Genomic DNA, 16888 nt, shown 5'->3' with positions numbered 1-16888 from the left:
CTCTGACTCTGCTGCCGGATTGGGATTTTCATGGACCACATGCTGTGTTGCAGCCCTTACTAAGCTGAACAGTTGATTTTTCTGTCTCTCTCTGCCTCCATGTCTTCCATGGAGCTCCTTTCAAGATTTTCAATTGTCTTTCCAAAGTCTTCACCTTTGCAGCCTTTTTTCAGGTCAGACTTGCAACTTTTTTAACATACTAACAAGGAGTAGGAGTAGGCCATTCAGCCCCTTGAGCCTGCTCCTTCATTTAATAAGATCAAGGCTGATCTGACAGTAACCTCAAATCTGCATCCCACCGAGCCCAATAACCTATCACTCCCTTGCTTAGCAAGTCTATCCACCTCTGCCTTAAAGATTCTGCTTCTACCAGCTTTTCAGGAAGAGTTCCAAAGACGACCCTCAGAGAAAATCTTTTGCCTCATCTCCGTTTTAAATGGGTGACCCATTATTTTTAAATAGTGACCCCTAGTTCTAGATTCTCCCACAAGAGGAAACATTCTCTCCACATCTGTCCTGTCAAGATCCCTCAGGATTTTACATGTTTCAATCAAATTGCCTCTTACTCTTCTAAACTCCAGCAGATACAAACTGAGCATGTCAAACCTTTCCTCATAAGACAACCCGTCCATTCCAGGTATTAGTCTGGGAAACCTTCTCTGAACTGCTTCCAATGCATTCACATCCTTCCTTAAATAAGGTGACCAATACTGTATCCAGTACTCCAGATGTGGTCTCACAAGTGTTCTGTATAACTGAAGCATAACCTCCCCTCTTTTGTAGTCAATGCCCCTCATAATAAATGATAACATCCTAATAGTTTTCCTTATTACTTGTTGTACCTGTATACTAGCCTTTTGCGATTCATGCACCAAGACACCCAGATCCCTCTGCATCACAGAGCTCTGCAATCTCTCACCATTTAGATAATATGCTTCTCTTTTATTCTTCCTTCCAAAATGGACAATTTCACATTTTCCCACATTATACTCCATTTGCCAGATCTTTGCCCACTCACTTAGCCTATGTATATCTTTTTGTAGCCTCCTTATGTCCTCTTCACAACTTACTTTCCTATCTTTGTGTCATCAGCAAATTTGGCAACTGTCCCACCCTTTTCTTCATCCACGTTATTTTCATAAATTGTAAGCAGTTGAGGTCCTCGCACTGATCCTAGTGGCACACCACTCGTTACATCTTGCCAACCTTAAAAATACCCATTTCTGCCTACACTCTGCTTGTTAGCCAGCCAATCTTCTATCCATGCCAATGTGTTACCCCTTGTACCATGAGATTTTATTTTCCGCAGTAACTTTTGATGTGGCACTATCAAATGCCTTCAGGAAATCTAAGTACAGTACATCCATCTGTTCCCCTTTATCCACAGCATGTTACTTCCTTAAAGAACTCCAATAAGTTGGTTAAACATGATTTCCCTTTCACAAAGCCATGTTGACTGCCTGATTACCTTGAACTTATCCAAGTGCCCTGCCAAAGCTCCTTTAATAATTGCTTCTAACATTTTCCCTATGACAGATGTTAAGCTAACTGGCCTGTAGTTTCCCGCTTTCTGTCTCCCTCCCTTTTTAAATAATGGAGTTATATTTGCTATCTTCCAATCTAAAGGGGCCTTCCCCAAATCTAGGTAGTTTTGGAAAATTAAAACCAATGCATCAACTACCTCACTATCCATTTCTTTTAAGACCCTAGGATGGAGTCCATCAGGACCCGGCACTTGTCAGCCTGCAGCTCCAACAATTTACTCAGTACCACTTCTCTGGTGATTGTAATTTTCCTGAGATCCCCCCTACATTCCATTTCCTCATTTATAGGTGCTTCTGGGATGTTACTTGTATCCTCAATATTGAAGACTGATGCAAAATCCCTGTTCAATTCATCTGCCGTTTCCTTGTTTTTCCTTATCAATGCTCCAGACTCACTTTCTTTAGAACTAGCGCTCACTTTGTTAACTTGTTTCTTTTTAAAATATTTATAGAAACTCTTACGATCTGTTTTTATATTTCTGATTAGCTTTCTCTTGTACTCCCAATTTTTCTCTCCTTATTAATCTTTCAGTCATCCTTTATTGTTCCTTACATTCTGTCCAATCTTCTGGCCTTCCACCTATCTTTGCACAATTATATATTTTTTCTTTAAGTTTGATACTATCTTTAACCTTTCTAGTTAACCATGGATGGCGTGCCCATCCTTTGGACTTTTTCTTACTAGTTGGAATGCATCTATTCTGTGTATTCTGAAATATCCCCTTCAATGTTTGCCTCTGCATCTCTACTGTAGCAGTTCAGAACAAATTCCTCAACCTAATTTGCCAATTCACTTTAGCCAGCTCTGCTTTCTAAGTTGATTTTCAGAGATTTTGGGGTCCTTCACAGCTGCCAGCATGTTGTATGTTGGTTGTGACTAGCTAAGGAACAATTGCTGTGACATAGTATGAACTATAACTGGTTTATTGGATTAACACAACTCTTTACAAATATACAAGACTATGGGCAGAATTTTTCTGCTTGGGGGGGGGGGGGCGGGCCCCGCACGTCAGCATGTAAAATGACATGCGGTGACGTTGGGCAAGAGTCCTGATGTCACCACACGCCATTGCGATATTTCGCTGGGCGTGCACACTATGAAGTTCGGCACTCGCCCTCAATTAACGGGCTAATTAAGGCCCTTAAATCGGCAATCGACGCAGATTTTCAGGCGCCCGTGCGATCATCGGGTTGGCGCATGGGAACAGGCAGGCAGATAAGAGACTTTTTAATAAAACTCATCCACAGGCGGGATAAAAGGGCTCAGTGGGGTTGTCAATCTGGTCTGAGTATTTATTGCAGGAAGTTTTTTAAACTTGCCTGTGATCTGTAGCAGTTCAGAACAAATTCCAGCAGCTTTCTGTGCACTTTGAACCTTCAGGTCAGCACTCTGCAGTCAGTAATCTTTACCGGGGGCCTGCAGCTTTCCGGAGGCCTCCCTTTAGCCTGGGTATGGGTTCTGACATGTCCACTGAGCTCCTCTGAGGAGGAAGGGAGGGCTAGAATAAGGAGGAGGCCAGGAGTGCACAATCAGCCTCCAGGGGAGCCACCTTTGGGAGTTCAGGCGCAGGCACAAGGGACACAGGGCCAAGAGGTAGACCAAAGTAGAAGGGGCCGCAGAAGACGCCACTATCCTGCTGCCAGGGTATACAGGCGGAGAAGCAGCTACCTCAATATGACTGAGGAGCAGTGCCGAAGGAGGCACCGGCTGTTAAGGGAGACAGTCAACTACATCTGTCAGATGATTGGCCCTGAGATCTCTTCTGTGTGGGCAGACAACCCGGGCCAGTGGCTCTGAAGGTCACAGTTGCCCTCAACTTCTATGCCTCTGGCTCATTCCAGAGCTCGGTGGGTGATCTTTGTGGTGTCTTCCAATCAGCTGTGCACACTTGTGTCATAAGTCACAGATGCTCTGTTCAAGTGTGCATTGACCTTCATCCACTTCCACCGGGACCAGGCAAGCCAGACACAGCAAGCCAGAGGCTTCGCAGCCATTGCTGGCTTGCCCCATATCCAGGGTGCAATGGACTGCACACATGTGGCCATTAAGGCGCCAGGTGAGCGCGGTGCCTTTGTCAATAGGAAGGGAGTCCACTCCACGAATGTGCAAATAGTGTGTGATCACAGGCTGCTGATTCTACAAGTCTGTGCAAGGTACCCAGGCAGTTCCCACGACGCCCACATCCTCAGACACTCCCAGATGCTGGGGCTCTTCAGTGCTCTGGCTTGGCCTGACGGATGGCTGCTGGGTAACAAGGGCTATCCCCTCAGAAGGTGGCTCATGACGCCTCTCTGCCATCCAAGTACAGAAGCTGAGCAGCGGTACAATAGGAGTCACGCCTCCACAAGGGCTGCGGTGGAGAGAGCCATCGGTCTTCTCAAGACGCCCTTCCGATGCCTGGACCCCTCAAGGGGTGCACTCCAGTATCTCCCAGATCATGCCTCGGTGATAGTGGTTGCATGCTGCGCTCTCCTCAATCTTGTGCTGGAAAGGGGCGACGCAGTGGACGATGAAGACCTTGACACAGTGGATGCAGCAGCACACGATGAGTCTAGCACTGATTCTGAGGATGAGGAGGCACAGGGGAATGATGCTGACCTGGAACTACGCCAAGGAGGCAGGGACACCTGGAATACTTTAATCCAATGAACCTTCAGCTAGCTCCACACAAATGGTTCAGGAGGACCAGCCTTGCCTGGCGCTTCCATAGTCGGCTCTTAAGTGCTACATCTGCCACTTCATCAGCTGCAATAAGGGCTTTGCACATAAACCTCAAACACTCATGACATGTATGTAAAACATACAAATGCAGAACAAAGGAGCCACCCTCAGCCATGGTAACACATCTGGTTTTAATTTTTTTCCATCATAAGGTTACACAAAATGAAAGCAAAAAGTTTTTCAACCATAAACAAATATTAATTCCCTAATCTAGGGGCAACACAAAAGCATCAGTGAGAAACTTGTGGTGTGCCTAAGGTGCCTTACACTTACATTTACATGTGCTACGTCTTGGTGCCGTCCCATCAATTGGAGTGGCTTCTGAGACAGCCTACTGACTCTGCTGTCCTATAGGCCTCGATGACCTTGGCGGCCGTTCTCTGGCCCGTGGAGCCTGTGCTGGCCCCACCTGGAAGGGATCTGCCAGGTTCATAGCTGGCATTTGCCCAGCTGTCGCAGCCTCACCCGATGAAGCGGTTAGTGGGAGCGGGGCAGAGCAGCTGTTGCCCTCATCCAGAGTGCCGTGAGAAGAGCCCACAGATACGACAGGCAACTGCTCCGCCAACATGATGTCATCCTGGACCTCCCTGCTCACCGTCGATGGATGGGCAATGAGCTGGGAAGCTTGAAACGCACACCATCTCCCACATTGGCAATGACTAGCTGTGGCCACTGGCGCTGAGAGGGCTTGCAGGTCCGAGCGTAACTCCAGGAGAAGCTGCTTGTTCTCCTGGAAGCCCCTCTTCACAAGAATCACCACTCTCTCCATGGAGGAAGCATGACGCTCTGCCATAAGGCTCATTGCATCATTGATGCTCCACGTGTACTCCTCCACGGACACCAAGCGAAGCATCGTCTCATGCAACACTCCCAGATGCTCCTGCACACCTGGCCGCATTTCCTGCAGCTGCTGCGTCGCGGACGACTCCAGAGGCACATCATCACGCCTCAACTCAGCATGTGCCTGGTCCACTGCATTCTCCCAGCTACTGGCACCGTCGGCACTCTCTGTCTCTGCCAGCTCCTCCAGCGATTGTGAAGTGCTCTCTCCACTGTGCCCCAGGACACTAGCCGATGATGCAATTCCCACCAATGTGCTAGTATCTGCGCTGGTGCCCACCTCTCAGAAATGGTGTGACGCAGGTGATAGTTGAGGGCCCTGAGGTGTGGTTGTGTGTGTGGGGGGGGCAGCATCTGTATTTGCTCCTGGTCTGATGATGCTGAAAATAACAACAAGGACAGTGGATCAGTTAGCGTGCACACAGTGACACACTTCATCCCTTTCCCCCAGGCTCATGATACGCTCAACCTTCCAGAACCTATGGAGACGAATATTGGTGGGTGGTAAATAGTCAGGAAGAGACCCAAACATTACAGGCAGACACAGACAGGCTGGTCAGATGGTCTAAAGAATGCCAAATGGAATTTTATTTGGATAAATGTGAGGTGATGCACTTGGGCAGGAGAAACAAGGTACAGGAATACACAATGAATGGTAGGACAGTGGAAAGTAGGGAGGATCAGAGGGACCTTGCTGGGCATGTCGACAGGCCCGTTAAGATAGCGAGACAGGTACATAAGGCATTTAAGAAGGTAATTGCCATACTTGCCTTTATTAGCCGAGGAATAGAATATAGGAACAGGGAGGTCGTGTTGCAAGTGCAGAAAACACTGCCTAGGCCACAGCTATAGTTCTATGTGCAGCTGTGATATGTGCTTCACGGGAAGGATGTGACTGGAGTGGAGAGAGTGCAGAGGTCGCTGAACCAGGATGCACGCTGGGCTGGAGAGCTGGAGTTATGAGGAGACATAGCATAGACTGGGGATATTTCCCCTGGAACAGAGGAGATTGAGGGGTGACATTATTGAGGTTTATAACATTATGAGGGGCATAGATAGGGTCGACAGAAAGGAACATTTCCCCTTGGCGGAGGGATGACTAACCTGGTGGCACTGATTTAATGTAAGAGGTATGAGGTGGACAGGTGAGGTGATGAGGAACTTTTGCACACAGCAATGTGGGGCGCACTGCCTGAAAGGGTGGTCGACGCAGAAACCCTCCTAACATGTAATAAGTATTTGGATGTGCAGTTGCGATACCATGGCATACAAGGCCAAGGGGTTAGTGGTTGGAAATGGGATAAGGCGACTTTGGAAGGTGGTTGACATGCGCATCTTCGAAGGGCCGAGGGACCTTTGTCTATGACCCACAACTCTGACTCTATCAGTCTATGAATGAGCAATGTTGCAACAATAACAATTCAAACAATTATCAGTGCTATGGATGGTGGGAAGACAGAACGGATGTCACTGTGGACCTCAAATGCCTGGCCATTCCACCCCAGCCTCACCGACACCTGTGGAACTGGGTGCATGACGCCTCTCAAGCTCCAGGGCCTCCTGCTCAAATCAGCTCAAAATCATCAGCTGGGCCTTGCCGCCTCCAGTCTGCAAACGCTCGCAGGTTTTGTGAGCGTTTTTCTCCTAAAAAAGAGAAGACTATTCATCGTAGCTAATCGCACATGGACTCTGTACGTGCATGCCGCACCCCAACCACAGTGGACCATATCAGGCCTCCAGCGCCTCCTCTCCATGCTCCTGCTGATCAGTCACAAAAAGATAGTATTGCCTGCTCCCAATCCCCCTCTAACGGCCACCTTGGACACATTCTGTGTCCACATTTGAGGAAACACATGGTCTTAGCTCCCATAGCAAGGAAGCACAACTAGGTGCGGCGTCGAGGGCAGCAGATGGCTCTTGGCCATGAGACCTTGAGGGCCCCTTCCACAATCTCATCACCGTGATTAGGACATGTGTTGGAGTTCTGAGTATGTGCCTAGCTGCATCTCCTGCAGGTTGCCCCCAGACTTGTCATGTGTGACCAAGAGCAACACATGGTGCGGGGAAGAACCCATCTCCTCCTGAGCCACTGAGGCTGATGTAAGCATGGGCACTATCTGCTTGCCCACCCAGTGTACAAGAAATGCCCAACATGATTCAATGCAGTCACAACAGTAGAACTTGGGGGGGCCTCAAAGGCTAAGGCTACCTGCTGGGTTAAATGCCCAATGCCAACGTGGTACTCACCCTTCCAGAGCACAAATCGTTGAAATGCTCACGGTACTGGATCCAGGTGCGCTGCGGGAGCTCATCAGCTCTGCCACCTCTCCAAGGCATGCTTTGTCATGTGGGAGGGCTTCCTCCTCCCATCCTGGGGAACCAGCACCTCCCGCCATTCTGCCACCCCCTCGTGGAGGGCAGCAAGGCAATCATCAGTAAGGTGGGGGGGGGGGGGGGGAAACCAATGCCTTGGAGATTGCCCTGCTCCTGTGGCAGACCCTGCAGCCTGCCCTGCTCCTCTGCCTTTCCCTCCAGAATGCCCTGTGGAACAGAGCTCCTGCGGTTGGATCTCCAGGTGGCCAGTGCGAGCAGCCTACAGGAGGCTGCCAGGCCTTCTTTTAAACAGACTGCTGGGTCGTCATTGGACTCGGCAGTCTGTGCAAGCCCACCACAGCCTGCACATTCCCTCTATCCACGGGAGTCAGAAATGCACTGGGCGGGCCTTAATTGGCCCGCCTGCGCAAACCAGTGACACGGCTCCGATCGCAGATGCTGATCATGTCCGCGCCTGCCCGTGTCCGCTCCTGCTCTGCCCGCCAAACGGAAAATTTTGGCCTATGTGTTACTCAGCCTAAGCCATGAGCATCTCCCTCTCGACTCTTGGTCATGTCAATTTTCTTATTCATTCATGGGATATGGGCATCGCTGGTTAGACCAGCATTTATTGTCCATCCCTAATTGCCCTTGAGAAGATAGTGGTGAGCTGTGTTCTTGAACCGCTGCAATCCATGTGGTGTGGGTACACCCACAATGCTGTTAGGGAGGGAGTTCCAGAATTTTCACTCAGCGACATCATCATGTTGGAGGGTACTGTTTCTCCAGACCCACACGTTAACTGGTTCAACACTGAACACGCTAATCCTACACTCAGGATTCCAGGAGCTGAGTCGAAGTCTGCTCAAAAATACTATCACACCTGTACCTGGTGTGGCTGGTATCTAACACAACTAAAATCTGACACTGTTCACCAAGATGACCCAACTGGCATCAAATTGCTTGCCTGGCTCATGGCCAAGCTCTCATTTGTGGCCAATTTAATTCCTGGACCACAGATGTGTTCTATTTACAGGTTTTCGCTAAGGGCAATCCCTGTCAATTCACTACCACCTAGCCATGTCCAATAACTTGTTTGTTTGGCTTTCAGAAGGATGCTCTATCACATAGCTTCTATTGTCTGTTTAGCAGATAAACTACGTAAAGCTACCTCACCCTGGATAAGGAATAACGTAGAACTGCTACGTGGCTACATTTGACAGCCCTTTGAGGCTGGGGGATACATTACTTGGATAAAGTGTCTTTTTACATTAAGACCGTGAGGTGAACTTTTTCTCAACCTTTCTCCTAATTGCTTCAATCTCACACATGGTGCAAGGTATGCTTCCAAATCCATGAAGCCCACCACCTAGAAGGACAAGGACAGCAGATGCAAGGAACAACACTACCTACAAGTTTCGCTCTAAATCACACAGCATCCTGACTTGGAACTATATTGTCATTCCTTCACTGTTGCTGGGTCAAAATCCTGGAACTTCCTTCCTAACAGCACTGTGGGTGTTCCTATAACATATGGATTGCAGCGGTTCAAGCCGGCAGGGCACCAACAACTTCTCAAGGACAATTAGGGATGGGCAGTAAATGCTGGCCAAGCCAGTAACGCCCACATCCCATAAAAAATAATTTAAAAAAACTTTCATTAATTTCCCTTGACTTATTTTACCCAATCTCTGCAGCAGTCAGATCATTTAGTGCTTAACTTGCTGTTCCTTTGCAGGCCTCTGTGGTGCTCAAAGACAACCAAATAAGCCTTATTAGTTTTTGTTTTGGATTTCCAGCATCCGCAGTTTTTTGTTTTTAAGCCTTGATAGCTTGTTCAGGTTGCACAATCCCTAGAATTTATTCAATCTGTCACTGACTGTTGAAGTCAATTGTGCCAGATTGACAAAGCCAGTACTCTTTGCAAACCTCTAGCCTCCTCTCCCCTAAGCTTTCAATATATATGTCATTCCTAGTCACAACCTGAAATGGTAGGGATGAATACGCCCTATTTTTGCAACCTCTGCACAACTATTTGGGCCGTCTCCATATGTGAGCAACTTTGACCTGACAAAATATGAAAATGTATCAAGCAGGCATATAGAATTGTTAAAGAAAATCCATATTCTAGAACACCAGCACTTCTATATGCGTCCCATTAATCATGATTGGGCAAAAATAACAAGACAATGGGCTAAGGTTTCTTTCACTAGAAACATATAACCGGGCTTTCCGCTGGCCAACGAGACGTTTAAATAAAATGGGTAAGGAATTTAATGACTATATTACTAGACTGGCAACTCAGAGGTCTTGGGTTCAAATACCTCAATTCTAAGTTGAGACACTGAATTTTTAAAAATCAGGTGTTGTCTAGCACCAGAAAATGTACATGATTGTTAAACAAACCCAAGTAGTTTATTGATGTCCCTCTCAGCCCTGTCTGTCCACCATTTTTCCCCTGTTCCATGCTGTATAGTTGACACTTAATGTCCTCAAAAACTGATGATCTTAATCCTGAACTTTATTTTTTTAATTTTTTGAAGAAAATCATGCTTTGCTTTCTGATAATTCTAAGTTGTGCATGATCAAGAATGAACATCAAGCTGCCTGTTAGTAAAAAAGGACAGCTGATTATTTATGACATACTACTTAACATAACAAAAAAAGGTCAATAATTATGGCTGATGTCACCTAAGAATAAATGTTAAAAAAAACAGCATTTTTCTGTGCAGTTTTCATTTGGCAGATACGGCTTGATTCTCAGCAGTCTATTTGCACCTGAGCAGTTTATTGCTGCTGCAAGGGAGAAAAACAGTGTTGCTGCAGCATCTAAAAAATTGTGTTAGATTTATCTACTGATAAAAATACATTTTCTGCAAGTGGCAACACTGTTTTCCTTTGATAAAACAAGAAAGTGCGGATGCTGGAAATCCAAAACAAAAACAGGATTACCTGGAAAAACTCAGCAGGTCTGGCAGCATCGGCGGAAAAGAAAAGAGTTGACATTTCGAGTCCTCATGAGCCTTCTACAGAACTGAGTGAATATAAGGAGAGGGGTGAAATATAAGCTGATTTAAGGTGGAGGGGGGGAGAAGAGAGAAGTGGGGGGGCGGTGTGGTATGGTTGTAGGGACAAGCAAGCAGTGATAGGAGCAGATAATCAAAAGATGTCACAGACAAAAGAACACAGGTGTTGAAGGTGGTGATATTATCTAAACGAATGTGCTAATTAAGAATGGATGATAGGGCACTCAAGTACAGCTCTAGTGGGGGTGGGGTGGAAAGACTAACAGGGCATAAAAGATTTAAAAATAATGGAAATAGGTGGGAAAAGAAAAATCTATATAAATTATTGGAAAAAACAAAAGGAAAGGGGAAGAAACGGAAAGGGGGTGGGGATGGAGGAGGGAGTTCAAGATCTAAAGTTGTTGAATTCAATATTCAGTCCAGAAGGCTGTAAAGTGCCTAGTCGGAAGATGAGGTGCTGTTCCTCCAGTTTGCGTTGAGCTTCACTGGAACAATGCAGCAAGCCAAGGACAGACATGTGGGCAAGAGAGCAGGGTGGAGTGTCAAAATGGCAAGCGACAGGGAGGTTTGGGTCATTCTTGCGGACAGACCGCAACCCCCCTGCCAATATTTACTCAGTTCTGTGGAAGGGTCATGAGGACTTGAAACGTCAACTCTTTTCTTCTCCGCCAATGCTGCCAGACCTGCTGAGTTTTTCCAGGTAATTCTGTTTTTGTTCAGTTTTCTGTTTTCTCCATGTTACAAATGAGTATGTTATAAGATTATTTTTAATTTGGAAATTGTAATTTTTAAATATAGGATAAATGGAAGAATGCCTGGCCTGAGGGGCTGGCAGGAAGGTCTAGGGCATTTACAAATCAAGGGGAGGCCTATTTATGTTGGGAAAGCCATGATGTGAGGTGTTAAAAGTTAAACAATGTTAGGCTTGTTAACTATCTTTTGAGGAGATGGTCTGTTTGTAAGGAATCTCAGGAGAGGGCTTGATGTGATGATGTTGTGGGGAGGTTAAATTATTAATGTAATTTCTCCAGATCACAAAGGTTTGAAGGCAATGGTAAACAATTGGAGGTTTTAAAGTATTCATGTACTTTTCAGAACAGAGAGATGGTTTCAAGTTAAAGATAATTCATTTAAATTTCTGTCTGGAGACAGGCCATTGTGTGACAAATTGCCATGGAGATTGGTTGAGGTAGGAATATTCTTTTGTTCTGATATATCTTGGTTGTATTTGGTAATTTGGGGCTGGCAGGAAGAGTTTGCCTAGAGCTGTGGATAAGAGCAACAGAAACCAGGGCCTGAATTTTTCAGATGGTGGGGTCTCCCAGCTGACTTTGAGTGCCCCTCAGCTATTTCACACTCGAATGAGCGTCAGTTGGCTGGAGGTGGGACTTCCGTCCCTCACTTGGGAGGAAGTCCTGCCTTAGAGAGCTGCCGGCAAATCTGCCTGCAGCAACAAGAGCTGCAGTGTACTTAAGGGTAAGTGCATCAATATGCCTGAGCCTATCCTGGGAATGGAGGGCGAGGTAAGTTTAAGGCTAATCAGGTCGGGAAGGGTAGGGAAGGCCTGGTTCCAAGAGAATCAAATAAACACTCAAGAAACTGTAATGTAAAAAGAAATTCTTGGTTGAAATTGAAACTAGAATGAGGAGTAAGGAATTCTTGGCTGAACTTGAAAATAAGAACAATGGGGAGTGTTCTGAGCGGAATTTAGATTTAAATTGTAAGTGTGGGGGGCGCGGGGTGGTGCAAAAGGGTAATCTGGGTGTCAGAGGTTGGGGTGGGAGAGAGGTCCAATGGCCACTGGACCTTTATAGGGGGCACTCGCAGTCAGAATGAGGCTTCTTATGGAGGCAACGCCCTCCGCCCATCCTGCCTGAGATCTAAGCCCATTTTTATCGGGCTTTCCCCCTCACCGTAAATCCTCCTACCAGCCTAAAAATTGAGAATGGGTGAGTAAAGGCCCTCAAGTGGCCAATAATTCCCTGCTTAAGGGCCTCAATTGGGGCAAAGGTGGGCTCCCCATCCAAGGCCTTGCCTGCCCCAGCGTAAAGTCGCTGCAAGGTTGGAGTGGGCGGGAACCCGGAAGGAATCCCGTTCCTTCAATTTCGCACTCCACACCCACTTAAAAACCCACTGGTGGGGGAGCGTGAGTTTCAGGCCCAGGAATGTAATTGTGGGATGCTATGTAGGGTGGGGCCCATGTTCAGAATGAAAACATATGAACACACAAAATAGAAGCAGAAGTAGGCCATTAGGCTCTTCGAGCCTTCTCTGCCATTCAATAAGATCATTGCTGATCTGTTTGTGTTTTAAATTCCACATTCCCATCTATCCCCGATAACCTTTGATTCCCTTCCCTAACAAGAATCTATCTATCTATCTACCTCTGCCTTAAAAATATTCAATGACCCTGCCTCCACTGCCTTCGGAGGCAGAGAATTCCAAAGTTGCACAACCCTCTGAGAGAAAAAATTTCTCATCTCTGTCCTAAAAGGGCAATCCCTAATTTTTAAACGGTGCCCCCTAGTTCCGTATGCACCCACCAGAGGAAACATCCTTTCCACATCCACCTTGTCAATGCCATTCATGATCTTCTATACTTCAGCTAACTCACCCCTCACTCTTCTAAACCCAGTGGAAACAAGCCCAGTCAGTCTAACCTTTCCTCAAGAACACTGCTCATTTTGGGCATACCGCCTCCAACATATTTACATCCTTCCTTAAATAAGGGGACTCAAACTGCATACAATATTCAAGATGTGGTCTTACCAATGCCAAGATATATGAGAAATTAAAGATTGCCAGATCTGCCTAGTAAAACTAGAGGAAGAGATCAGCAATGGAATCCTCACAGAGAAGGAGAATTCTGGATCAGTGCCAGACTGGGAAATTAAGGAGAATTGAAGTGAATCTCTGGGAGCTGAAACACACATTGGTTTGGTTCCAAAAGAATCAAATAAACGTTCACAAAACTGTAACGTAATAAGAAATTCTCGGTTGAAATTGAAAGTAGAATGGGGAGTAAGGAATTCTTGGCTGAAATTGAAAGTACAATGGGGAGTGTTCTGAGCGGAATTTAGATTTAAATTTTAAGTGTTTACGAGATATATAGTGTTAAGTTAATGGTGCTTATTCTTCTATGTCAGTAAAAGTTTTCCTTTAAAATACGAAATCCTGTTGTGTGGTCTGTTCGGTTACTAACTGGAAATTCAAATTTCTTTTTAACCGTCACCGGTCTCTATCGTGATTCCAACATCTGCATGGACAGTAGCCTGGAAGAAAAAATCTCTCATTCTTTACAGTTAAAAATCCATGAGCATTATTTGAAGATGAAAAGGAATTTTCTTTTAGCCAACATTCATCGCTCAACCAATGTCATCAAAATTAAACTAATCATTCATCCCATTGTTATTTTTGGGATCTTGCTCTACACATCATTGTGTTTCTCTACCTAAGAACACTCACTGTGCTTCAAATTAATAAATGTTTAATACAAATGAGAGATATACACACGAAGAATGGAATACATTAATATAGTAGCCTACAATAATCTCTCAAAAGCCAGGACTTTTCTTCTGCATCATCATTGTAACTTCACTAGAAGTGTGATGGAATGTTTAAATAGGGTGTCTGCTGCATTTGTAGCAAAGTTGGGACAATGAAATGGAAGCGGTGTCAAAGAAATTTGTGACCTGTGTTTCACATGCAATGAAGTAATGTGGAGGTTAATGACTGTTATAGTAGGTAATTGTAGTTGGCAAATTTGCACACACCAAAACCCAATACACAAATAACAATGACATAAATGGCCAGGTAAACTGTATTTTGATGATGTTGGCTGAAGGAGCAATGTTCGAGAAACTGGGCCTAGTCTTTACTTTCTTTTGAATTGTGCTATGTGATTAGCATTCACATGAATCACTGGAACAGAATTACCAATACAACAGGGTGGCTGGGACAAAGGTGTGCAATTTGGTGCACAAAGTTCCCGGATGGGGCAATCAGCCATCTACACTGTATAATTAATGATAGTCAAGTTCAGTAATGCCCTCCACCTTCATGTCACAAGGTTCTTTCAGATACCAATGAGGCACTATGCAATAGTTAGCTGTTATCTACTCCATCATTAACGATTTTTTCCACTGTACACATTGACATACATTTTGATAATAACTAGCAGAAGTGGAAGAAACTAATGTTATACTGGCTTACCCAAGCAAAGGTTATCACTGACTTCACACAGGTAGCCACCTCTCAAAAATTTTATGGCGTATCAAAATATGAAGGGCTATTACTCCAGCAAAGTGTGAACAGTACAGATTATCTGTCTAAAAATGATGACAGGGTCACAACATGATTACAGCACAGAAGGAAGCCATTCGGCTTCCAAAGGAGCAATTCACCTAGAAACACTCCCCTGTCTTTTTCCTGTAACCCTGCATATCCTTCCTTTATTCTAATAATCAAATTCTCTCTTGAATGCCTCAATTGAACCTGCCTCCACCATATTCTCAGGCAGTGCATTCCAGGTCCTAACCACTTGCTGAGTGAATAAGTTTTTCCTCATGTTGCCATTGCTTCTTTTGCCAATTACCTTAAATCTGTGTTTGCTTGTTCTTGATGCTTCCACCAATGGGAACAGTTTTTCCCTATCTACTTTGTTCAGACCACTCATGTTTTTGATTACCTCTGCCAAATGTATTCTCAACCTTATCTTCTCGAAAGAAAACAGTCCCAACTTTTCCAATTCATCTACATATCTAAATTTCATCAATCCTGGCACCATTCTCGTGAATCTTTTCTGCACTCTCTCTCTCTCTCTCTAATGCCTTCATATTCTTCCTGAAGCGCATCACCCAGAACTGCACGCAATACTCCAGCTCAGGCTTATATAAGTTTAACATTACTTCCTTGCTTTTGTACTTTATGTGCTTATTAATAAAGCCTAGGATGATATATGCTTTATTAATGGTTCTCTCAACTTGTCCTGCCACCTTCAATAATTTATGCACGTAGGATCCTCTGCTCCTGCGCCCCCTTTAAATTGCGCCCTTTATTTCATATTGACTCTTTGCATTCTTCCTACCAAAATTAATCACTTCACATTTGTATTAAATTTCACCTACCACTTGTCCGTCTATTCTACCAACCTGTCCATGTCCTTTTGAAGTTCTACACCATCCTCCTCCAAGTTCAAACATTTGTACCATCCACAAATTTTGAAATTGTGTCCTGCACACCAAGGTCTAGGAAGAACAGGGGTCCTAATACTGATCATCAATTATGCATGTTAATTCATTGTTTTCAAGGAGTATACTCCATAATTACTGAAGCCAAGAAATCTCACACAGTCCTTTGAAAGAGAAATATAACTGCATAGGAGCTAAAGGCTATAGTTACAGTTAGGATTTTGTAAAGGATTTGATGTTCTTAGACTTGTTCCATTATCAGATTAGTTTTATTATTAAGAAATAAATTGTTAAAATATCACTATTATTGTTTATTACTAAAGACCAATGGTACAATGAAAAATATCATTTAATTACCTGCATATAAGTAATTGGCATAAGCAGGGTGCTTTTTCCTGAAAACATCTTTTATTTTCTCTATTTGTGCAGCACTTGGTTTCACTGCAAATGGCGTGTACATAACCGAAAATGTTTCAGCTTGAGTGATGCCCTCTTCCAACATTGCCTAGATTCATAAAGAAGCACGAATATGTAAAATACTAACTTAAAAAAAACAAATTCATCATACACAACAGGATTTACATTTCTATAGCACTCCCCAAGTGCAGAGACAGTTCAGAACCTGTACAGAATAGTGGGGAAAGATTGGATAATGAATAGGTAGATTTGAGAGGAAGAAAAGGTGAGGAAAAAATAAAGAAAGAGATAAAAGCACCCAGAGAGGGTATTAATTGAGCTTACGTACGTAGAAGCAAAATTCTGAACAGCAAGTTTCAGACAGTGGGAGCACAGTGGCTGAAAGGGCACTGCTGATGGTAGATCAAAGGAAGCAGAGATCAAGTAATAGGCCAGTATCAGAAAAGCAGCAGGTCATGCAGGGACATAAAACTGGAAGAAATCAGTGATGTAGAGTGGGGCAAGGGCAAGAGTCAAGACAAATTATTTGTGCAGATTGCCTATGTAGCTTATTGAGAATGGGGTAATGAGGCCTTGGGAGAAAATGCAAATCATGACATTTTGAATGACTTGTAGTTTGTGAAGAGTAAGAGCAAGGAGAGCCTGAAGGAGGACAATTTACAACTATTAAGGGGCAGACACTGGCGTAGTGGTAATGTAACTAGACTAGCAATCCAGAGGCCTACACTAATGCACTTGGGACATGGTTTCTTTTTCCTTTTTAGAAAGTATACAAAAATAATTGAATTTTTCAATTTGCATAACATTTAATGTAGCTGGTTGCCATTCTGGCTAAAA

The 16888-nt window shown here is 44.7% G+C and overlaps 1 protein-coding gene across 1 annotated transcript in view; it reads right to left on the bottom strand.

The window, feature by feature from the left end:
- Positions 1-16888, bottom strand: part of LOC121287374 (spermatogenesis-associated protein 16-like) — a 216080-nt gene that overhangs the window by 83634 nt on the left and 115558 nt on the right. The window contains exon 5 of the mRNA XM_041205187.1: positions 15992-16139. Coding sequence (XP_041061121.1) covers positions 15992-16139 — 148 coding nt within the window. The remainder of the gene's footprint in view (positions 1-15991; positions 16140-16888) is intronic.

This window comes from Carcharodon carcharias, chromosome 2, assembly GCF_017639515.1.
Source record: "Carcharodon carcharias isolate sCarCar2 chromosome 2, sCarCar2.pri, whole genome shotgun sequence".
NCBI lineage: Eukaryota > Metazoa > Chordata > Chondrichthyes > Lamniformes > Lamnidae > Carcharodon > Carcharodon carcharias.
Note: the sequence above shows the minus strand (reverse complement) of the source record. Positions and strands in the feature narration are given on the sequence as shown.